The sequence below is a fragment of the Aphelocoma coerulescens genome, chromosome 5 (genome assembly GCF_041296385.1).
Source record: "Aphelocoma coerulescens isolate FSJ_1873_10779 chromosome 5, UR_Acoe_1.0, whole genome shotgun sequence".
Classification (NCBI taxonomy): Eukaryota; Metazoa; Chordata; class Aves; order Passeriformes; family Corvidae; genus Aphelocoma; species Aphelocoma coerulescens.
The window spans coordinates 28,051,871-28,076,297 of NC_091019.1; the positions used below are offsets into that span (position 1 = coordinate 28,051,871).

General features: G+C 46.9%; 2 protein-coding genes across 8 annotated transcripts in view; one reads left to right on the forward strand and one right to left on the reverse strand.

The window, feature by feature from the left end:
• Window positions 1–2,775, reverse strand: ZNF408 (zinc finger protein 408). Its single transcript, XM_069018737.1, is given in 8 exon segments — window positions 1–356; window positions 359–421; window positions 424–486; window positions 489–754; window positions 756–782; window positions 784–1,772; window positions 2,169–2,627; window positions 2,674–2,775. Coding segments are annotated over 8 exon segments (2,325 nt in total).
• ARHGAP1 (Rho GTPase activating protein 1) overlaps window positions 2,329–24,427 on the forward strand; it is a 25,955-nt gene continuing 3,856 nt past the window's right edge. The window contains exons 1-13 of one of the 7 annotated variants that reach the window (XM_069017304.1): window positions 2,900–3,301; window positions 4,638–4,943; window positions 7,321–7,504; window positions 8,291–8,383; window positions 18,810–18,897; window positions 19,139–19,270; window positions 19,770–19,856; window positions 20,491–20,589; window positions 21,296–21,403; window positions 22,605–22,681; window positions 23,073–23,150; window positions 23,696–23,824; window positions 23,977–24,080. In XM_069017304.1, coding sequence (XP_068873405.1) covers window positions 7,366–7,504; window positions 8,291–8,383; window positions 18,810–18,897; window positions 19,139–19,270; window positions 19,770–19,856; window positions 20,491–20,589; window positions 21,296–21,403; window positions 22,605–22,681; window positions 23,073–23,150; window positions 23,696–23,824; window positions 23,977–24,080 — 1,134 coding nt within the window. In that variant the 5' untranslated portion in view covers window positions 2,900–3,301; window positions 4,638–4,943; window positions 7,321–7,365. The other 6 variants (XM_069017306.1, XM_069017309.1, XM_069017307.1 and 3 more) reach the window with 6 other exon arrangements.

The window sequence follows — 24,427 nt, forward strand, 5'->3', positions numbered from 1 at the left end:
CTAATTCTGCCTGGGGCTGAGCCACAGGGCCTTGTTGCTAACACAGAGATGAGAGATATAGGTTTTGTTTTGGTTTTTTATCTCATTTAATAGGTATAGAAGAAGATCAGCCAGGGCATGTTGGGACAGCCAGGTATCTGTCTTGACCTCTACCACTTTTGCCACTGCTCCAAAGCTCATCCCCTCCTGGATGATGACCATGTCACTCAGTGAGGCCTCAGCCTACATCATAATCCATTTGTCCTCATGCTCAAAGGATGATTTTGATTATGTCCTTTGCTGATGGACACATGCCCTTTCTCCCATGTGCCCCAGGACCTGGGGTCCACCTTGAGACCGGTAAGCAGCAATGCAGGGCTGCTGGCTGTGATCAGCAGCTCAGCCTCACTTGCTGGCCTCAGCACCTCCACCATGAGCAGGGGGGCTCTGTGACAATCCCCTCCTGCTGGCTCTTCCTCTGTGGTGAATTTCTTGCTTCCTGGGGTAGGTCACCGCAATGGCGAGTTCCTCAGAGTCCTTTCCCACCTTGTGGGTGAGCACATGGTGTCCAAGTCTCTGGGGAAGGGTGTAGCCCATGCCACAGAGCTTGCATTTGCAGGGCTTGCCAGCCAGGTGGGATTTCTGATGGCACCACAGCTTAGTGGCCAGGGTGTAGGACTTGCTGCACTGCTCGCAGCTGAAAGTGCACTCCCCCATGTGCAGGCACATGTGGTTGCACAAGGAGCTGGGGTTGGCCAGGTGATACCCACATATCACACTGGCACCCCTTGGGACCAGCTGGGCATGTGGAGAGAGAGCCAGTGCACAAAGGCCTTGCCACACTGCTGGCAGGACAAGGGGTGCCGGCCAGTGTGCAGAACCTGGTGCTCCTGCAAGTCTCATTTGAGGCAGCAAGCCTTGTCACACTGGGTGCACTGGAATGGTCACACAGCCCTGTGGGTCAACATGTGGGCCTTGAAGCTCCCCTCTGAACTATAGCTCTTGCCACACACTGTGTGCAGGAAGGGCTTGTGGGCAGGGTGGACAAAGCGGTGCTTCTTGGGGTGGCAGAGCCACAGGAAGGCTTTATCATACTCCCTGGAGCACCACCTGTGCTTGATCATCTCCTTTTGGGACAGGGCTTTTAGTGGCAGGCCTGGGCTGCCAGAATAATCCTCCACCAGCTCTGTATACTCCTCCTGCCACTCAGGCCCCTCCAGTGAGCCCTTTCCCCCATGCTCTGGGGATGCCAGTGTGAAGTTTTTGGAAGCTTTCCTCTCCTTTTAACAAAGTTCTACAGTCTCTCCTTCTGTTGGACTGGGCTTCTGGGGTTCCTGCCTAGTTGCCCTGACACCACAGTCCTGCAGGCACTTCTGGAGTGGGCTGGCCAGAGCATGCACCTTGCATGGCTTGCCAACCAAGGAAGCACTGAATCAAACCCTCCTTGAGTGAGACAACAGAACCAGGTTTCCAGGACTTGCTGCCTTCTGTCCCATTTCCACTTTTTCTGCTGCAGATCTGGGATCCACACCCTTATCAAATTTTTCTTGGCACTTGCCACTGGTCGTAATTGTTGAGATGGGCTCAACATGCTGATTCTCAGTCTCCAGCACCCTGGCTTGTCATGGCTTATGTTTGGAAGCTTCTGGCAGCCTGTGGAAATGTTTGGTGGACAGCCTGCTAACAGGGTCATTGAGGACTGTGGTTTCATCAGCTACCATCCTAGGGACCTCGGGATCCCCTGCACAAACACAAAGGCACGATGGGTGAATTAACGCTGGCTGATATGATTGCTACTGGATAAGAGGAGGATGAACGATGGAGATGGATACTCTGCTATGCAATAATCCTGAGGCCCTGCCATGAGAACTATTACTTTTATGATCTTTTTTCCTTTTAAATTGGGGAAGAGGGACAAATCTCTGATTTCTCATCATAGACAGTATCCCTGCAGCATTCCTAGTGTTTCACGAGCAGTATTTTTAGGAGGTATCGTCATGACTGGCATAAAACAGGGCGACACGCTCTTTTCTCGACTGGTAGCTCCTAAAAGCGACGCAAGGTCCGGACCGCCGTCCCGCAGGGGCTGCAGGGCGCACACATGCTGGGGACGGCTGAAGGCGTAAACCCGACGCTCGGGAAGGCCGGGCCGCTCATCCCACCCACTCTGGGCCGCGGCACGCACCTACGAGGGGTTCTGCCTGCGGGGGCGGCCCGGGACCCCCGCGCCTCCGCAGCCGCCCCTCGGCCTCGGGCGCTCCGTACCGCCGGAACGCTGCGAGGGAGCGGCGGACGCGCCCGGACGGCGACCGGCGGCGGGCGGGGCGGGGCGGGTTCCCGCGGCGGTGAGGCCGCGCTTCCGGGGGGCGGCGGTGTTCGGCGGGCGGCGGCGCGGCAGGTACGTACCGGCACCGGCGGGGCGGCCTGGGGTGCCCGGGGAGCGCGGCCAGGCCCTGCGTGCAGCAGCGGGGCCCGGCGGCCTGTCCTGGTGCTGCCGGGGCGGGGGAGCGGGGCTGGGGCTGAGGCTGAGCGGGCCGGGGCTGGGCCCGGAGCCCCGAGCGCTCCGCCGGGGTGTTGCCGGGCTCGCCCTGTGTGGAGGCGCGGCTCGGTTCGCCCGCGGTGCGCGGCTGGTGAAGCACCGTGGGGACCTGGGCGGGGAGAGCCGGGGCCGGCAGCCCACGGGATCCTGGTCACCGCTGATCGGTGCTGGCGGTGCAGGCGCCGCCGGAGCGGGGCCGCCGGGCCGTGCTGCTGGCTGCTCCCGACCTCGGCGGCTGCGGCGGGCCTGGCTGCCATTAACCCAGGTGCCCAGCAGCAGGGGCTGGTTCTTGTCCTGCCTTCAGGCAGGGGGCGGGTACTAGGGGACCTTTGTTTTAAACAGTGTAAATATCAAATCTGTGAGCCTCGTAAGCAATCTTGAGGTTGGCTCAAGGGTCTCGCAGGAGATGAGTCGAACGGAACGGGAGAGAAGGGATATGTGATGGAGGGGGTGAAGAGGCTGTGTGTGCCCCACTGCCTCCCTCACATGGGAATCCTGGGTGGGTCCTGCACGGCACTGAGAGCAGCCTCTGTACTGTGCAGCAGCTCCGGAGAGAACGCTTGGAGAGTTGAGCGCTTTTGCCCTCAGACCCTGCAGAGAACCTGTAAGGGGAGGTTGACTGCTCGCTAGGGTGGATTTCCAGCGGGCACGGAGGTGGCCTTCAGCAAACGGATTGAGGTGACTGAGGAAGGAAGGCTGCACAACTAAAAAGCTATTGGAATAATGACGGACCAAAGAACTTCCCTGAGCAATAGTGTTTCTGTCCTGCGTTAACTGCTCCTGGTGAGCCATGACAAGATCTGGCCCTTGTCCTCTACGTTCTTTCAGGGTAGTACCAGAGTAGTGATGCTCTCGGTGGTATCATCAGTCTTGATGTGAGGGAAGACGGGGGGTGGGCTTTGTGGGTGAGTCTTAGTTCTGGAGTTCATTCATGCACGTGAGTACTCTGAAGGTCTGCTGCTGGGTAACTGCTCCCTTTTCTTGTGATGTGCTTGTTTTTAACACTGTAGCAAAGTGCAAGGACTTGATTGATGTGTACAGAAAAAGAGACAAATGGGCAATAACAAATGTACAAGTAAATCGAAGCTGAGAGGAGGTGTGGTTGGCAGCAGAGTCAGAAAAATAATCCCGGAACTGGACTGCATTGCATCTGACCATTGCTTGTTCAGCTGGCATGGAAAAAGAGGCCACTTTGCTTTTGTAATTCTTTATTGTATGTACAGCTCCAGGGTGTGGTGATATATGCATGGACATATTTTGAAGTGTAATTCACTTCTGAACTAATAGTACATCTGCAAGAAAAACAGGAAAAGGAAATTACCAACCAAGTGTATCTTAGAAAGAAGTGGTAGAAAAATAGTGAAACTCAAATTGCAGGAAAAAATAGTTTGCATGAACAGCAGCTACCAAGATTTCCTAGATTTAAGTGAATGGTCTTCCATGGCTAAATTCTGGATCTTGTATAAGGAATCTTCAGCTCAGAATTTGTGTGAAAATTGTATTTTAATGGGCTGAGTTCTCTCCTTTAGCAGAATGTGCTGTTCTCCATCACGTCTCTCTTATCTAGGAAAGTTAATTTTTATCAAACAGCAAGTGTTCAGGTGCAGTGTAGTTGCAGAAAACATACTCAAATACTTGAGAAAAAAGGAAGCTGTTGGCTCTTTAGAGCCTGGCAGTAAGTAAGTGCTTCTGCTGCCATGTGTGATTCTTTAGTTTTTAAATGTTTGGCTAGAGTTTTTGTTTTTTAAATCCAGTTGTGTATTTTTTCTTATCTTATTACTTGCTATATGGAGTGTACCGCTTGCATCTTGTCATGACATTTATGTAAAACAGGTGCAGTTTTTAAACTGAGTTAAATCTGTTGAAATGCTCTTTTAGTGTTAAAAAGCATGAAATGTTTTTAACAAACACTTCACCCATTTTAACAGCCATGTCACCATGATACATATGGACTTTCTGCTTAATGACAGATCCTTATGGATCGTTTTTGAGTACACAGAGAAATATCTCATGCAGCTGCATTGTTGGGAAATGAAATGTGTATCCTTATACGAAGAGCCTCAATTTCTTACAGTTTCTTCAGTTTTTTACATCCTAACTCAAGTTCTCTCCTTCTCAGAGCCTACTAGTTCCCAAGCATTTAGAGGATTATATGTCCTAAACTGCTGTATGGTTATCTGATGTGAGACCCCGTGCTTTTGCCTTTTGCATGTTGCGAAAGGGCTGGAGAAAATTCTGCAAAACCTTCTGGGACTCTCTGGGTGCTACAGTCTGGTTCACAAGAAGGACCTGAAATCTAAGAGGTCTTCTGGTCTGGATCCTCTTTCCATTAACACCATGGAGCACTAACCTAGAGCCAAGCAGTGGAGCAGGCTGTGAAAACCACATGAAGCTATCTGGAGAGCCTTGTCTGTTTTTCCAAGGGGTAAGGCAAGAGCACTATCTGCTGGGCTCTTTTTCCAGTGTGGCTCCTATTAACTTCCTTCTTCCACATGGTGCCACACTAAGATTAATTTTATGCCTCAGGGGAAATCCCCCAGTGCTGTTTAATAACCAGCTCTTCTGTCTCTGGACGAGTGCTGCAAGTTGACTGTGAAGCCAAGTGGTGATCTGTGTAGGAACAAGGTGACTTGCTGGCCCTGTGGCAGTACCATCACTGCTCCGTGGGGGGATTTGGACCCCAGACGTTTCATGAGCTGGCTTTGGAGAAATTGTTGCTACCGGGCATCCCCAAGAATCTCCCATGAAAGGCATCTCAGTGGATGGCAGCAGTCGAACGTGGGTCCTCTGTACCCACCAGGGCCGGAAAGTCCCTGAGAGCTGTGAATGCTGAGAGGCTGCCCTAGGGAGCCATGGATGCTTCCTCTGCATGGAGTACTGGCTTTTGGGGCTGCTGAGCTCCTGTAGGAAATGCTTTAAGCTCGCTGAGTCATAGGAGTCGGTGCCTGCTGTTACCATAGAAATCAGATCAGCTGCTAGGGGTGGGGAGTCCTTGTCCTTTGGCTCCACTGCTTCGTGGTTCCAGCATGAGCTCATGGTGCTAGGGAACCTGATTTCTTGCTCCTTGGCCTGTCAAGATCAGAGGAAGTCAGGCAGCTCTGGCAGCCCTTGCCAGAGGGCAGGGAATAATTTTGCTTGGGTCTTTGCATGGCTGCAGTGGTGGGACCCTGTGTGTCTGATGTGACTTGCTGCCTGTATATGTCATGCTCTTTCATATTTTGGGAAACATTGCATTTGATTAGTAATAGCTTCCAGTCCTTTGGGAGTCCCAGAGAGGTGAAAACTGGTAAACCGGTGAGTAGCAGATAAGGGAGGACAGGAAGTGATAAGCTTGGAATGACCCAGATGGAGAGGAAAAACACTGACTATCCAATTTCCTGTGCTCTCAAAATGCATCCCCAAGCTTGGTGACAAGTATAGACCTGAACGTGGATGTGACACCTTCCAGGGCTCAGTCTCTCACAGGTTTTGTCCTCTGTGCTCAGTCTCAGTAACTGTTTCATTGTTTTCTCTGGATGAATATACACATCCAAGCTCTAGGGATGGACGATGCAAAACATCGTTGCCCCCTCTCCATTCTGCTAAAGAAAATAGCTTTACAGTGAATATACTTTTCACACTAAGATGTTGTGCCTCCTCAGATCATCTTTGAACCCTTTGCTTTCCTCATAATGCAAAATAAGCACAAGCATCTCTGTGAAACAGTGTTACAGAGATTCTAGCTGATGCGAGGTGTCAGTGTGTTTTTCTACAGTTCCTCTTGGCTTTCTGCCTGCTGACCACTGAATTATTGTCCATGTGGTCTGTGTGAGCAATCCAGATCTACATAGCTATCGTTTTTAATGTGTCCTTGTTTACTTCCAGGACACTGAATTCAGAGGATAACAGCTGTTTCCCAGGCATTGTCCCTAAGAGTTGGTACTCTTAGGAGGTCCTGTATGCTGTGCTAGCTCAGTCCCAGGTTTACTGTATCTTCTGCTTCAGATGAGAGTGAGAAATATTTGCAAACAACAGCAAATGCACTGAGCTGTCTGTTTCTTGGACTCTCTTAATTCGTTGGTCTCCTCAGTATTATGGTGTGCTTGGTGAAAAATATTCAGGCAGTATGGCTTTCAATGAAAGAGATGATTCCTTGCTGCTAGCTGTTATGTAGAAGAAAGGATTTACTGGGTGATGCTGAAAGGAGATGGGGGTTGTATGTGTGTTCTTCTCCCTGTCTTACTAGCTCAGCCTAAAAAATTCCTGTTTTAAGGAGCTGTTCACTTCTCTGTTCAGATCCCAGCACACTGAAGCACCCACTTCAGTGTTGTTGAGAGCTCTGGCTCTCCATTATGGGGAGAAGGAGGAGGGGTGATTGTTGGGAAAGCTTCCAGCACTGGGCCAACTGTGGAAACAGCCGGGCTTTGTGCCAGCTGTTCAGAGGGAGGGGGAGCTCAGAGCCGTACAGGGAGTGTATCAGGCAGGGGCTGGTGCAGCCTGTCGCCTTCCGCAGCGTCCTGGTGCTGCTTCTGTTTCAGGAGAGAAAAACTCTTCTGTCCAGAGCTGTGGTGAGCAGAGACTCGTTGAGAGGGTTGATACAGCTCTTGATGGCCTCTGGTAGCTATTGACATGGAAGAATCTGACATGTCGTCCCTGGGCTTGGAGAAGGAGGAGGAGTTCCTGCTGGTATTAAGGGGGAGGGGAGCATAATCTCTGGATAAGTAAAGATAAGGGAGTATTGGGGAAAAATCAGTGAGAAGAGGAAGCGCCTCTGTGGGGAGGCAAATTTGTGATCTCCGTGTCTCACCTAACAATCTGTGCAGTCCTTGTTCTAGACACTGCAAAATAAAGTGTGGTACTTGGGAACCATGGCTACAGACCCACTCTCGGAGCTTCAGGATGATCTGAACTTGGATGATACCAACCAGTCCCTCAGCCAGCTCAAACTGGCCTCCATAGATGATAAGAATTGGCCAGCAGATGAAGCCCCTGCTTTTCCCAAATCAGGTAAGTATCCTGCTTGTTTGGGATCTGGGTTTTGGCTGAAAAGCAGTTGTTTGTCATGCAGCTTCGTGGTCATATCTGCATATATAGAGAGCCTCAGTTCCATTTAAAAGCTTTATAGACACATTAAACTTGCACCACACCCAAGTGAATCAGGCTCAGTATTGAACAGCACTAAAAAGTGCAGAGCCAGCTGGTGTAAACATGCTCTTGTCAGTCCTGTGCTTGGCTACATTTTGGTGCTGAAAGTACAGATGTGCTGTAAATCCTTGAGTGTCCTCCACTGTGGCCTCTTGCAGGAGAGTTAGGCCTTTAGCACTGGACTGGTTTCAAACTTCCGTCTGGGAGGTGGGGCTGGAGATCTGAGTTGTTGCTCTGAAATCCTGTGCTATGAACTGCTGGCCAAAGAGGTCAGGAAAATTAGCTCAAGGACATACAGGATGGCCATCCATCAAGGGACTATGTTAAGATCCTCCTTTTCTGAAAAGCCATTATGGTGTCCTTGGGTTTTGTCTTTGTGAATAATTGTGAGGTATCTGAGCAGTTGTTTGAGAGAGTGTGCATTCTGAGGGATGCATATGGACCTCGTAGGACTGACAGGACTCTTTTGAAGTCATTGCTGCTCTTGTCCCCTCAGAATTTCAAAAGTGCGTTTTCAAGGTGTACAGTTGCATACGTTTGTCCCTCTCATGTAGAAGTGCCATTTTTTCTTATACCTCTATCTCTTTGTATTTGCCAGTGCGCTCCAGATCTCTTCTTCTGATTGCTTGTTTCTTGTACTTTGTGCAGACGACTCCAAAGGCTCCCCTGAGCCTGTCACTCACCTGCAGTGGGACGATCCCTACTATGATATCGCCAGGCACCACATTGTGGAAGTAGCAGGTAGGAACCTTTCTGTTTTCTCCTTTGATGTCTTTGCAGCTGGGCTGAGGAAGGGCTTTTCTAATAGGGGGAATCTGCTTTCTAATTTGGGGACATCTGCTGTTTTCCAGGCCCAAGTGGCAATGACAGGTGCCACTGTGAAGAGAAGGAGCACCAAAGTTCTTGAATGTTTGTGATATGTGTAATTTTCCATTGACTTCAGCTAAACTTGAGTTCCTTTTTGGCTCTTGCTATCTTGATTATATTATTAGCAGGACTCAGTTGCTTTTGCTGAATTGTTTTAGATATGGCCCTTTACTACATCCTGAGCACAAAAGTGGTTTTTGCATGAAAATGCCAGAGAAATTGGCTACTTAAGCAATACAGCTGTAAGGTCCTCAGCTGACTGAGTAATCCTCAGTAGGTGGCTTCTCTCGTATTTGAATGGCCAGAGTTTGCCATCCTATCTAGAAATAACATGTACAGAAATCTGAAATAGGGGGAATAGGCCTGTGTTCCACTTCAAGGAAACACCTGTTCATTCAGGGTCACAAGCATTTGCATTTTTTTTGTGTTTTCTTGTCTTACACTAACCCTTGGTGATATACTGCTGGAACCTCCATAAGAAAGAGTTTTGGGGGTATTCTTGAGGTTCCTGTGGTGAGTCTGAGTGAAGGGTAAGGCCAGTTTTTCTTGTGTTCCTTGCCTTTTTTTTAAAAAAAAGCGGCTCTTCAACCTGTTGTGACTTGATTCACACTTCCTGCTTGGCTATCTATAGCCACCTCCTAGCCCTCCTAGTGCCACCTCCTAGTCCTCCTACTGCCATCTCTGCCCCAGGTGTGAATTTTCAAGGAAGCAGAGGCACAAGCTGGAGTCCTCCTGATTCAGGGTTGTTCTGCAGCAGAGTTTGGCCACAAAGGAAAGAGTCTCAGGCACTTACTTTGATAAGAGGTGTCTTGATATCATTCTCATCTGGGCAATTTTCTCAAATGAGCTTTCTTTTTCCTGATCTCTCATGTTCCATCTTTTGTGGAACAAAATAATAATGGCAGACTCAAAACCTTGTTGTTTTTTGTCTTCTGCTCAGTTTGACAGACCAGATTTGCCAGAAATGTTTTTATTTGCAAATGTGTTACTAAGCTTCTTTTCCCTTGAGCTGGAGTTTCAGGACTGGGGTTTATAGAGGTCTGCACTCTGGTCTCCCTGCTGCTGAAACTGGAAAGGGACAGATGTGTGGACTCCACCATTTCAGTGGTAATGACCAGAATATTTGGAATGCAAATGGCAGAGGTAATTGGTGTTTGAGGACTCTGGCATAGGGTGAGTTAAATGATACAGTTGTCAGCTTTAGACTAAGCTTCAGACAAAGTGCTTAGCAAAGTTTAGATCAGAGACATTGATAAGAGTGGAATGTCAGCCCAAGCCAAGGATATACTTTGTCTGCTGCCTGCTGGCATAAACACCACTGTTTCTGCAGGATTTCTTTTCCAAGGTAAAGTGGTTTTTTCTTTGACAAGCCCTCTGAATGGAGTCTCACTCCAGTGGAGGTGTGTGTCAGCAGCTGTTGGACATGGTCTAGGGTAGCAAATGAAGAATTAGCCAGCTTCCTGAAAAGATTCCGGGGAGAGATGGTGGCTGACTGGGAGCCGTGCCTGCATTCTAAACTCTTCCCCGTTGTGGTTTGAATTTGTATTCCAAGTGAGCTCTGTGTCCCTGCAGTGTCTGTATAGTGCAGGAACAGCTCAGAGAAGCTTCTGTTCTTGGCTCTTGCTGGCCAATTTTCACCGGTAGCTGATGTGTCTGAAAGCATGTGATGGTCCCACACACAGCGTGTGGTGCGGTGCCTTTTTTGGCACTGGGAGAGCCTGGAGCACAGCTCCAGATAAGAGGATTTGCTGCCATATAGGTTTGAAACTTGCTGGTTTCTCGTCTCCTGAAAGGAGAATTTATGAAGTTGATCAAAGAGGTGTAACCTGGGCTCTGGGAGGAAGCCGTTAATTTTTTTGGGGTCAACAATTGATAATTTTAACTGTTGAGAATATCAGACAGGGTACTGTTCTCTGGACTGTAGTTGGAGGCAAACAATCTGGGAAAGTCTGGAAAAATCCTATTAGAAGTAGCCTGGAGAATAAAAACCTTACTGGAGGATTAATATGAAACTGTTAGACCTGGCTCTGCTGACAAACTGTTTGTCAGCACCTCCAGGTGCAATGAACACTGGCTATGCTGAGCCTGAAACACAATAACTCTACCCTAGTTCTCTTGTAAGTATTAGCAAGTGGCAGCAGATCAAGGATAGTTTCATCAATTCTATTGATTTATTAGCTTTCTGTCCCATGTTCTTCCCTGTTCTGCACTTCAGAGCAGAAAGCTTATGGCTAACTCTGTTCCTGCCTGTGCTAAAATATATTCTGGGATGATGATGCTATTTTGAGACAAAAGTAGAAGGCTGGTTCCCATCTTTGGGCTGAACTCCATGGTCCCAGTGTTATCCTGTGTGGTCAGAAAAGTAATTGCTTCTTGCTGGCTGTGTGCATGGTGTTAATAAAAGCCCGGTTTTGATGACAATAAGTTAGCACACTCATTTTCTAGCTGACCTTAATTTCTGATTCAGTTCGAGGCATGCTGGATTTGAAAAGTCTGGCTATGTGACCTAAAGAGGGGAAAGTACTAAAAAAATATTTTGCAGAATTTCTTAGGAAAAGAAGTTTTTGGGGTTTGTTTTTCACTTAAAAATGGTGCAGCTGTTTCATGGAGACTCTCCTTTGTGCCCTGTGCTCCTGTCTCTTCTGGGGACTGGGATCTTGCTGGAAGAGGCTGTCGTGGGAAAGGAGCAGGCATGTCACTGCTGTCCCATGTGGTGGTGTGTTACACAGAGATGACAGCAAAAGGCATCCAGGCCACAGTCCTGAGGGAGTACTCAGAACTGGAGTATTGCTAGGAATCACAATATTTTAGTTTAAGGAAACTTTCTTTTGGTTCTGGGACTCGATGCTTTTCTGAAGGAAGATGATGGTGCTCTGCTGGTGCTTTCAGAGCTGCCTTAAGGTGTGTGTTTGTGCAGTGTTTTACGGAGGCTCTCAAGAGGTCTCTGTGTGGTTTGTTCTTCTTGACTCTGAGTGCCTCTTTTTGTGAGTACCGTAGCAGTGAAATTCTTCTTTACATGTGGCCAGAAGCTGGAAGAGAGGAAGTTTGATTTCACTGCACAATCCACTTCTGCTAAGTGTGTTTTTTTCCTTGCTCACATCAGTCAGCATTCGGAGGAAACAGAAGCTCCCGGTTGAGGGCTGTTAAGGAACTATCCCAAGGTTCTGTTATGTTCAGAGTTTCTGTGTTCTCCTGCCAGTTCTTACATAGCAAAGGTGATGTTTCCATCTTCTTGGGGGTTGAGGCAGACTAGATGTGACATAGTCTTGGCCTTGAATTTTAGCACAGGTTGAATTGCAATAGGTAGTAACAATCTGAAGGAGGTCTCTGGAGATGGCAGTTCATACTGTGGCTGTGTGGGAAGAGCAGGGCTCTTGTCAGCTGTGGCAAGGTGTTCCCTCCTCATTCTGTTGCCCAGTCTGAAATACTGATCTCTTCTTTGTGGTCAATATGCAAAACTATGGCTATGAGGTTTGTCAGCATTCCCATTTTACACAATAACTGCCTTGCTTTCTTTTGGGATAAGAAAATGGGGGCTTAACATATATTGGCATATGAATGTCTCACTGCCATGGAGGGTAGAAGATAGTGTATCAGTGGTCAGGAAAGTGGCTGTCACTTTATACTCCAGCTATATAATCCCTGCCCAGTGATTTCAAAACTTTGTTGAAGCTCAGAGCATGTTTCTGCTAGTTTTGTGGGAAATCTGCTGCCTCACACCATTAATTATCAGACTGTGGGGCTGCCCTTGCAGAAAAGCTGTGATGCCAATATGTGTAAGACCTGTTATTGAAGCGGGAAAACAAGGTGGAGAGCTATGAGTGTACCTTCTTTTGTGTTAATGGATTGAAGTTGTAGTTTCAGCAGTAAATCTGTTTTCATTGGTGAATCTGGTACCAAACCTACCCAACAAACATTGTGGCTGCAGGTGCCAAAGCTGTAACTAGTGCTGATGATTTGGTGTTGGTGATTGATTTTACTTCCCCATGTCAATCTTGGAACACCAGTAGCTGTTGTTTCTCTGGGCAGGCAAAGGTAGAAGTGGCAGACACAGTTTGTATTGAAGGTGTGCTTCAGTGTGTTTTTGGTGGCTAATGGAGTCAGCAAAGGCCCATTAGCAAAGGGTAACAAGGGTCCTTTTCCCTTCAGGCGTGGGATGTTATTACTGGCTCCATTAATACAGGCTGCCTGCATTTCTGCTGCTTTTGGATGTCGTTTCTGGCTTTTAACTTTGTTTGTCTGTTTAAGAATATTTTGTATGGTAAAAAATGATGAATTGCCTCTGTAAAACTGAGTCCATCCAAAGCAAGCCCAGCTTGTGCACCATATTTTGATATGCAAGGTCAAGGGAAGGGAGAGTATCTAAGGAATTTTAAGTTTCTAAGGGAGACCAAGAGAATGGAGAATTTCTTCCTAGAGCCCTGCTCTGCAAGGGCTCCTGTCTTCATAGGCCCATGTGGATCTCTTGAGTATATAGCTGTGAGAGTGATGGAAAGGGGCTGGGTATGATAATAAATGCCTTCCAAAACAAGAGGAACGTTGGTTTTGTTTTTGTTTTTTTTTTTTTTTTTTTTTTTTTTATTGGCAGTTTATTTTTTATTCAGAATCTACTAATCTTGAAAAAAAGGCTATGGGTGTTGGATGTGTTATTCATGTGGTATGATGCCATTCTCTGTACACTTCTGAAGTTGTTCAGAGGACTTCAGAATTAATTGCAATTAACCTTTTTTAAAAGTGGCAATACAGCAGTTGCCTTTTTGGTGGCAGAGGAGGTGTTACAATAAGGGCCAGAAATTTGTTTATACAGAATTAGCTGCAAATTCAGAAAAGAGATCTGGGAATCAAGGTTGCTGTTTTTGCCTCTAATTGTTAGATGAGGCTGTTTGGAGAGGAGCATGGGGGAAACATGAAGTGGAATGACGTTGAATGCTGCAAGACAGCGGCTAGATGCATCCCAGTGGCAATCTGGCTAGGCTCTCCAACTTTACCCTCATGATTACTTTCTGGGAAAGGATGCAAAGCTTGGCTTGCTATAACTTTTTTTCTGTTCCTCCAGACCAGGGTGCACTTGATGGGGTCCAACCAGGTAGGTAGATTTTTTGTGGCACTAACGTTTGGTTCTGTAGATCATGGTATTCCTTTAGCATGACCATGGCCTGTAGCGGGACTGTCTCAGGGGAGCCCAAACTTTGCTCAGCCTTAGGCTGCACTGGCAATTTTTCAGGAGTCCAAAGGCTGCACAAAATTGTCGTCTGGGGGCTGCACCTCTGCCTCAGGCACAGCAGAATCATCTGAGCCAAATTTGGCGTGTGGGCTTTACTTTGGGCACTTCGGGGCTCATGGGTCTCAGTGTAAATCCTGGTCCTGTCCTGTCATGGTGGTGGCCTGCTTGGACCAGTTCAGTTTGAACTCCAGTTTATCCTGTTACTATATGTGCTTTGGAAGTTTGTTCTAGGATTGCTTCCTATTCTTTCACATGATCTGCTGCTGCACTCATGTGCTAAGCAGCTGGCACTTAAACTGGATTCTCCATCTGAAAGCAACTGTTATCTATTTCTTCTCCATTTGGCTGCAGAGATGTTGTGTTCTGGTAACTTGTTTGCCCGAGGCCGTGCTTGACTGCCCTGTGCTTGCTGAGCATTTGTTAATACTCTCCGGACTTCAGTCCTAAGTCTCAATAATTTGGCTGCTGGTGCTTTCATGCTTCTCGATGTACATGAAAACTTCTGTTGGTGTGAAATTCTTTTGCTAAGATCTTCACACAATTCATGGAAATGCTGATTCTCATTTCCTCATTATGTGGAATCTTTTCCCCCTTTTTCTATACTCTCAGACATCCTCCCATTCTGCACTCCTTAATCTGACCCTCTAGTATATTTTGTATCAGTTACAACTATATTCACTTCATAAGGCTTTCTGATTCTGGCGGTGTTTGGATATTGGGAATATCGAGGTGGAAGGTACCATGTATTAAAATACTTCTGCTTTGAGCTCCTTACCTTCTTTTCCTGCAGGGCTAAATCCACTCTGGAATTCAAAAGGCAACTAAAATCTACTATACTTAAATGTTTCCCAGCTGTGCCATAAGCTTAGCAGGAACCTGAAATTACATTTGACAGGTTTTTTACTGACAGTGGCTCTGATTAAACATGCTAAGCTTTGTGAAACTTGCGTAGTAGTGTTCCGGTATTCTGTAGTGGTGCCCTCTCCTTGACCCTGAACTCTGTTAACTCTGCTGTTTTACCAGTAACACTAGCTTTTGGTGGCAAGTCTTATCCATCTGCATTCTCTCTGTATCAAAGTACTTGGATATCCCCATTTGAATCTTTCAACAGGGTGGGCACTTAACCGAGGCTACCTGATGAAGGTAGTAATGAGCAGAGTCTCTAGACTGCAGTTAGGCTGCCTCAAATTATGACATAAATGCTACAGGATATATTTCAGGATATGTAACGGATGTATTTCTATTTACCTAGAAATAGTAAATTACAGGATTTGCAAGCCAGGCATGTATTTTCCATGTTGGCTGTGCAGATTCATTCAATAGTCCTGTCTCAGGACATTATTGCCATCTTGATTTGAATTTCTGCTGTGATACGGTCGTATTGCTGCAGGTTTCAGTCTGAAACATTAGCCTCAGTATTTAAATTTCAGCCCTTTTAGAAGTTTGGCCTTGCACTCATGGCTTGGAAACACAGCAGTGATTTTCCTTGCCCCGTGTCTCAGAAGTGCCCTGGAAATGCTGCTTTTCGGGTGAGAGGAAAAAAGCAGTTCGGGCCTTAAAAGTACCACAACAATGTTCAGGAGGTTATATCCATCAGTGCTACAAGTTAATATCTCTTTAGATGAGCAGCTGTCTTGGCTGGAGAGGCTTTAGATATTGGTTACTGTCTTGCTCTTTGTTATTAAAAGCAAAATAATCTGAATTACATCCTTCAGGGAGGTAGTTTGATTCCAGTGTACATTGAAAATATTTTTAACGTTTGAACTTACAAAGTTGGGGCGCTCTGTGAGTACTGATGGTATATAATTGGTTATTGGTTTGCTGTTAGCTATTGAGCATTCCCCATCTGGTAGAGGTAGGAGGCAGGCTGGGAAGCCAAGTGATTACTTCATGGTCTATAGTTGTGTTCAGTGGAAACTTCAGCTGTTTGCAATTGCAAACAAGGGGTGAAGACCTAGGTATGTAAGATTAATATTGCAAACAGGAAAGCAAATAGTACAAGGGATGGAGCATCTGGGGAAGATCAAACCTGATAAGAATCTGTTCTGTAGGAGGCAGAGGCAGTTTCCTCCAACAAGAATGCGTGGAATGGACTTTAGGTTCTTGTTTATAAATTGGAGCAACTGATTGTTCAGCTTTAATGCTGAATTTTTGATTTTGTCATGTCTGGAGCAAGGAGACTGATCAGATATGTCAGGTAGAAACAAGATTGGGAGTTGATGGTTTTGAAAGTTTCTGTGTTGACAGGCTGAGCTCAGTGTGATGAAACTGGAGCAAAACCCAGAACTCAGAAAAAGGCATGCTGGTTCCTTTGTGGGTCTCATGCATAAATTCATTCTGATTTGGAAGGCAAAGCAGGCCACTCCTTTTTCAGTCATCTAGGGCACTGTAGATTATATTTGATGTACTTGGCCCTGGAAATTGTCCAGGGGATACATGCCATCTCCCCTTTGGCAGAATCATGGATTGTCTGTTTATTCTTTGCCAGTGATCCCAGACATTTTCACCAAGGCTATATAAGGAATAAGATTCTAGACTTCGCCTAGGCCCTGCTGTAGGCTTTTATGTCATTTCAGAGAAAGCTATTTAAGCTATGTGGTTCCCGAATTGTGACTTGTCAGGTCTGAGAATCAGTGCCCAGGAGACTGAGTGTATGGCCACCTACAACATGGCACAAACATGGTGCTGTACTGCACACCACAAAGGCCTGCCTTGATCAAGCTTGCAGTCTGCATCTGGCCCTCAGACCATTCACTCTGGTGTGAAATGAAGCCTCTCAGTTAACTGAAGATATCACCTGTTCTGAATTTAGCATAGAGCTAAGTATGATCTGCAAAGATCTGTTGTCTTTCTGACCATTCTCTTTCATGACTATAAAATTCAACAGATTTTCAAATGCTACATCTTCTTGGTTCTCTGTGCAGGCAGGACCCTTTGTCCTTCAGATAGAGACATACGAGTTTCTCAAGACCAATGGGAAGAGTCACAATATGCCATATTCCTTGCCCAGGACTTTGTAACCTGCACTTAGTCTTTTAGACAACTCAATTACATTAGACCTGTCCCTAAAGCTCATAGCAAGCTACTAAGAAACTCTGGGCTAGGCAGAGAGTGGGCTACCATGGGATATGCAATGTGATGTTGGTCTTGTGGCCTGGCTGTGACTGTATCCAGTTGTTCCAGATGAGCCTTGCATCACTCTCTCCTAGTCCTGCATTCCAGGTCATGCGTCCTCCCTAATTGCCCCGTATCTCCGCATGTGTATGTCAGTGTGATGGCCTATGCCCCTTTCCTGGTCTGTACCTAGTGCTGCCGCGGTGTTCTTAGCTTTTGTAGAATTTCTGGCTTGTGTGCATCGGTAAATTCTGTGTTGTCTGGTGAGTGACTTGAAAATGGGACTTGCAGGGTGAAAATAGAAGCAAACAAGTAGCAAGAGAATCTGTTCTGGCAAGATGGGGGCAAAAGAGGACTGGTGGCATCTTAATGTCATGGCTGGTGTATATGAGTTCTCTGGCTGCCATTTGCAGCACCAAATGGTCATCTGGTACTAACAGGCAGTGTTCCCAGAAACATCAGGTTTGCTATTCCAAGCCCTCAGTTGCTGCGTGGCAAGTGTAGCCAAATGGTAGTTGAGGGCCAGAGCCTGTGCAAAGGTGAGAAAATGGCTGCATGATCTGAATATTGTAAATCTACGTGGGGAAAAGGACTTATTTCAAGAGGAGTGATGTATTGCAGGTCTCTCCTGCGTAAGTAGTGATCCTTGCTGCTTTTCTGTGCCGTGGTCCGTACGAGATGGTTTACCATATGGGAGGAAGGAGGGTATTGTTGAGTATAACATCAATAGCCCCATTCACCGTTGCACTCTCTGCTTGACAAGAAAACACAGGTTTCAGAGCAGGGTGAGTAGCTAAAAAGGTGGGAAGACTTTAACCCTTCACACTAAAGGAACAATTTCATCTCCACTGCTGCTAAAAAGAAGTCATCTTTGTGGAAATGGATTGGGTGCTGTGTCTGGGAGAGAATCAGACTTTCCTTCAAACTCTGTATGTCCGCAAGATTTGTGACCTGGTTCTTGCTCATCCCAATCTCTCTATTTCCCAGCATGTCTGCTGAGCTTGGCCATGCGTGTCTGCTTGGGCTTTGTTCATGGGGCTGAGATCTCTGCTGGCAGAAGTCCACTGACAGTTGAAGACTGGCTTTGGGGAAAACTTGGCTTGTTGTCTCTGAAGCCTCAAGTGGTGGCTGGGAGTGTCCTCCATGACATGACGGCGCTTTATGGGTTATTTGGTTCCAGTGCGATGGGGACTGTTTTCTGCATGGCTTTTACAAAGAATGCTTTGTTGTGCTGCACTTCGCAGCTCCTTCCGTCTCTGGCTGGAAAAATCTCTCTGTGGATGGAAAATCTAGGAAGCAGTGAAGAGCTCGTTCTACAATCCCCCTGGAGAATCCAGCAGCCCTGCTTGGCCAATCTGTAGAAGAGACTTAGGATGATGCTTGCTTCTCATCTTTGGGGTGTGACTGGAACTGCTCTTTGTCTAGAATTTCTTGGTTTCCAGGGTATGAAATGGTCTGTGTTCTGTGTGCAGGACTAAGCTTCAGCTGAAGCAAGAAACAGATGCACCAGACTATAAGCAGTCTGGGACTGTGTGCAGGATGGAAGGAGTTAACTGTGCCAGTGAGGTGCAGTTTTCCCTGTGCCTCCCTGGACACGTGTGCATCAGGGGCACTGCCCAGGGACAGCTTTGCAGGATTAATGCTCTGAGCGCTCTGCTCTGGACTTGCCTCCATCCCTATGTGCCCCGAGGCATCCTGGCTTCCAGTCCTTCCTTTCCTTTCAGGGCTGGAGCAGGGAATCTGTTCTTCATTCTCTTTTGTTGACTTGCCATGCCCGTGGTGTTCAGGTTTCTGCTTCCACACTAGGCCCAGGGTAACTGCTGAAAATCAGATTTAGCTTTGGTGGCAGCTGTGACAAACCAGACTTCTGCCTTGTTATGGTGGTTTCCCATTCTTTATTTACCCCTTGCTTCCACAGTGAAGTCCTTAAACTCCCTGTAATCTCTGGAATTTTACCTGCAGGTGATGACAAATATGGAAGAAAAGTGATTTTGTTCAGTGCCTGCCGGATGCCTCCAAGTCATCAACTGGATCATGTGAAACTGCTGGAGTAAGTAGAGTCTTAGTAGGCTGCTGTTAATTTCTTAAATCTGACCTAATTCTCAGGTGCTGGATTCCTGGGGACAGATCCATCTGCAGTAGCTTCTTCAGTTGGACATGACTTCCCAAGTGCTTACCTCCATTGCTGGAGATGCAAGTCCTCTATTACAGCACACAAAAAGACTCCCAAAGGGAGGAAGAACCTCTCTGTAGCAGAGCACAAAGTGACTTTGTCAGTTCTTTCTTCTCAGGTACCTGAAATTCACACTAGACCAGTATGTGGAGAGTGATTACACACTGGTGTACCTGCACCATGGCCTGACCAGTGAGAACAAGCCATCCCTGAGCTGGTTGCGGGATGCCTACAGGGAATTTGATCGCAAGTGAGTAAGGCTGCAGCAAGCAAGGATGTTATGTGCTGTTCTGTAGCCTGACACAGAAGATCTTCCCCAGGCCCCCTGTGTAGCTTGGTGATCATAATTTACTGTCATTTATTCTCCTGCTTAAGGAGGTGGATTGTTGTTTAATGCAGACTGAATCACAGGATAAACAGCTCCTTCTGTAGTTACATCCTTTAAGCCAACAGGCAAGCAGCAAACCCAGGACCTGGTGCAAGCGTGTCAGCCTCATGGTATAATTGTAGGTTCCTGGTGAGGCTGCTCGCTGCTTTTAGATGAATCTTGGAATACAGGGTAGCATGTCCTTAAGGCTGCCGAGTGGCCTGATACAGCTACAGAGCATGGGAGAGCAGAGGCCATGGGTGCTGGGGTGTGGTGATGCCCAGTGCAAAAGGGATGAAGCAACCAGGGTGCCTTAGTCTTGCGGAAACGTTGGTTCCTCTGCTTAAAGTTCAGTTTGTCGTTACTGGGCTTCTCTTGGCAGGTACAAGAAGAACATCAAAGCCTTGTATATTGTGCATCCAACCATGTTCATCAAGACCCTACTGATACTCTTCAAGCCTCTGATCAGGTAGGAGGGAAGCACTATAGGAGGCTCACCCACATGCTCCCACTGTGGGGGAACAGTGGGGCATTCTCAGAAGGGCACAAGGTGAGCCCAGGCTGCCAAGCCTATCCTGGAGTCTCTCACCTTATTCTATCTCCTCCTACTTCTGAGCTCAGAAATACTCACGCACCAGAAATACCTCTTTAGGAACCTACAGAGTTTGTAGCTCTGTGCTGCTCATTTTCTCTCCAGCCAAGCAGAAGTAAAAAGTTGCAGGCTCTGCTAATAGTGAAAAAGGAAGTGAGAGTATCAGTCCAAGTTATATTTGATTTATTGTGATACTGAAATCATAACTCTCTGAAATAATTGGGAATAAAACTTTCTCAAGCCTATTGCTGAACATCAGAAGGAGAAACCCAGCATTTTAGGGAGCCTGCTGCTGCTAGGGCTTCTACTGCATCTTGGAAAGTCTTTGCATCTCCTGGTAAAATAGATAGAGTGGGAGAGCTATGTGGGTGACATCTCTGCTGCTCAACCATACCTACTGTTTGCCCCACTGATGTTTATTGCAGCCCCTTGCTCTCCTTTTCTGTAAGAAGTCAGTTCTGTTACTGGATTTCCCCATTCCTCACATATCTACCTTTCTCTTGTTTTTCAGCTTTAAATTCGGACGGAAGATTTTTTACGTGAATTACCTTAGTGAGCTGGAGGAGTATGTGAAGCTGGAACAGTTGGGGATCCCAAACCAAGTGCTGAAGTAGGAATACTGCCTGTCTCCCACTTGCTTTGGGCTCTTTGAGAGGGGACTTTTTTTGAAAGAGTGGCAAGGGAAGGAAGAGTTTGTTCCACTCAGGCAGTGGTTTTGGAGGGTGTGGTGACAAGTTGCCTTCAAGACTATGCTTTCTCTCTATAGTCCTTCCTGTGTGTCCTTGGCCCCAGTCCCCAGCTCTGTCTTTGAGTTAAAAATCCTCCTCCAGTGGAGCATCAGTCCTGCATCTCCCACTCACCCTTAGGGGACTTTATGCAAGATGCTGACCTTAACACTGACCTGGAGCTCATGGTGTACATCTGCTGTGTCTGGGCACCTGCTTAGCTCATTTTGCACTGCTCAGCTTGTCTTTGGAGCTTCCCAAAGTTGCCATAATCTCAGTCCTACCAGATTGCTTCCCTGTCCCACATCCACGTATGCATCTATCTCATCACAGGCAGTGCTGTCCTGGCCTCCTGCCCACGCTGTTACTCAGCTACTCCAACTCTTGATTCCAGATAGATACTCCTTTTCTCCTTGCTTTTTTTCTGGCAACCAGATGTTTGTTCTTGTATTCCAGAGCTGCTTGTCTTGGTTTTACATAGATGTAATCGACCATAGTAGTCTGGTGCTGTTACCAGTGGGTGTGCAGTGCTGGGTTCATGCACTTTCTGGGAGGTGGAGTGCCTTTTTACTAGTCTGTGTTTTGCTGCAGGTATGATGAATATCTGAGATCCCTGCAGAAACCTTTGCAAGTGCCCCAGAAGCCAACACCCCCACGCCCACCACTGCCAAACCAGCAGTTTGGAGTCTCCCTACAGCAGTGAGTATCTCTGGACTGTGTTGCTTTTGCCCTGACTTGCTTGATATGAGGTCACTGTATTTATAACTGAACAACAGCAAAAATAGCTGCGAAATTTCTTGCAGTTCAGTTTCCTATGAAACTTTAATAATTTTCCTGAGGAACTCTGTGCTCATGTCCAGATCCTGACTAACTCAGTTCAGCTCCACCCTCTTGATCCCTGGGTTAGATTGTTTTTGCAACTTAGGATCACTAAGGGAGGAGCAAAATAAGGGCCATAGGGACAGCTTTATGGCACTAGAAACTTCCTTTTTAGCAAAAGAAGTGTGTAGAAGGCTGACAGAGGTCTCTTTAGGACTATGCTACTTTGAGCCGTGCTGTGGGTTTGTTTCTTAGTTGTTTTCCAAATCATAAATTCTATTTTAGAAGCACTTCTGTTCACCCTTGTAGTGAATCCCACTCCCTATTCCTGCATAGTGACACAGGCAAACACAGACACTGGCAAGGGGTGGTGATAGTGAGTAAGTGGTGAAGATATTTTTAACTTTGAGTGTGGTTTTGCCTCCCCAGGGAATGAGGAGGAGCCAGTACTGTGTAGCTAGACAGATCCTCAGAAGCAGTCTGGGAACACATTCCCCAGCTTCAGTGCAACATTTCCAGATGGTGTTTGCTGTGGTGCTGTGTGCTTGAGTTTGTTGGTAGCCTGGGAGGGGTGAACAGTGCCAAGCTATCAAGTGGTCTGGACAATCGAACGTGAGGGTGGCAGTGAACACCTTGGCATCACAAGGTTTTCCCTGATGGCCATTGTGTTGATAAATCTTCTGTCACAGGAGTGTGGTGGCTAAAATGTGTCAGCTTCTTTCTGCCCTTGTTCCTATGGGAAAGGAAAAAGGAATCGTAACCCCTTTCACCTGATTCATTCATAGCTAGCATCCTTGCCTTCTCATCCTACCTTTACCATCTTTGCCCTGGCATGTAAAGGCTGGGATTTTTACAGAAGATGGAAAAATGTTCCTGTGGTCTAGTAATGAGCTCCTAGTTGCTCCAGTGAATGATGTAACATGATGGGTGAAGAGGATAGAAGGCTGGAATGAATAATGGCTGAACCAGGGATGGCGATAGCAAGATCATATGTAGTACAGCTTGTGCGGGCAACTTCAAGAGTTGGGGGCTGCATACAGGGCGGGACCAGTCGTGTGTAACCTGTTGTTTCTTGCTGCAGTCTCAGGGAGAAGAGCCCTGATCAGTCTCCAGTTCCTCTGGTGGTCAGAGACACCATTGCTCATTTGCGGGAGCATGGTAAGTGTTTGGGGAAGCTGCAATCCCTTATCAGTGACCTCTTCTGTCCAAGCTCCCATGAAGACTGTGGTAAGATAAAGAAGAACAGCGGTCTAGAATAGGGTGTAAAAATCCAAACTAGGGGAGTTATCCTTCAAGTGAGATTGTGCAGGGCTTAGGAGACCTCCTTCCTCCAGGAGTCCATACTCCCACTTGTATAAGAGTAGCCAAATGCTCTTTGTATCCTTTGTCTGATACTGGAAGCAGAAAGAATTGTTGTACTCTAAGAAAGGGACTTGTTGACATCTGTCTGAATGCTGCACAGCATGAATTCATAATTGTTAAGGCCAGCATTTTTAGAGACTCTCACATGGCTGATTTTTTTTCTTGTCCATCTTCTGTCACTTCACAGCTCTTAATACAGAGGGGATTTTCCGGAGATCAGCAAATACGCAGGTTGTCAAAGAGGTCCAGCAAAAATACAATATGGGTGAGTGCCCAAACACATCAGAGCCCCTCTCATTCCCTAATTACTACTGTCCAACTGCAACTGTGTTGGAACTAGTCTGTCATGGATCCTCTCCTCTGATAGGTCTGTAGGTGAGGACTCATCTTGGGGTATGACCTGAGTTGCAAGGGAGAAGCATCTGATACTTCTGCTGTGTGGAAAACCTATTCCTTCCCACTTATGTTCCCCTTACTGTTTTTTTTTTTTCCTGAAAGTTTCCCTGTTTCTTGGGGTGGGATATACAGTCTTACTATGGTTATACTGGAGGGACTGAAGATGACCAGGAAGAAACTTAGTCATGTTTCATTTGATGACTTCTAAAGATGTAGTGCTGGATTCAGCACTGCTTTGTATATGATTTTGGGACATATTTTTCCACTCTGCTAGAAGATGTGGTACTTCAGGATTCTGTGTTCTTTAAAATACTCCTTCCTTAGTTTTGGGCTCTGACCATCATGTCTTGTCCTTTGTCTGGAGGAGGTGCTGCTTTGGCCAGTGAGCACTGAGTCTCTGCTCTGCTTTCTCAGGTGTGCCTGTAGATTTCCAGGAGTATGAAGATGTCCACCTCCCTGCTGTGATTCTCAAGACCTTCTTGAGGGAGCTACCTGAGCCCCTCCTCACTTTTGGCCTCTACAGCCATGTTGTCAGCTTCCAGTGTGAGTTGTAACAAGTGTGCTACTCCCTGAATGTTGCACTGGCTAAGGACAAAGACGTCTTAGTGGGGGCATGCATGGGATACCTTGTGACTGCCAACAGGGCTTTCATCAAGATGGGTGCTGAGGATTGTCCTGTCTCTCTTTATTTTTAGGTGTGGAGGAGGTGAAACGTGTGGATGTTGTTCGCAAAACACTCCAGGATTTGCCAGAAGAAAACTACCAAGTGCTCCGTTTACTGACAGCCTTTCTGGTGCAGGTGAGCACTAGCCTAAGCATTTGCTTGTCATAATGCTGAGAGGGGCAGGCAGGCCTTCAGCCTAAAAGGTGTAGGCAATACAGCCTGTGTGGTCTGTGGCCAGGGAGGCTGAAAGCTCCCCATGGTGGAGGTAGAACTACAAAGTATCTGAGTAGAAGAGTGGTCTCAGATCTGCTTTACAGCACTTTCTGCTGCCGAGGAAGCCATTGCAAGGCTATTCAAGCAAGAGGGAAGATCATGAGTGGTGATCAGGACTTGTAGAGATATTATCTGACAGTGCTCTTGGTCCTGTTGTTATGATATGGCCTGGTTAGCTTTTCTCCTCTCATTTTCTCTGGGAGTCTGTC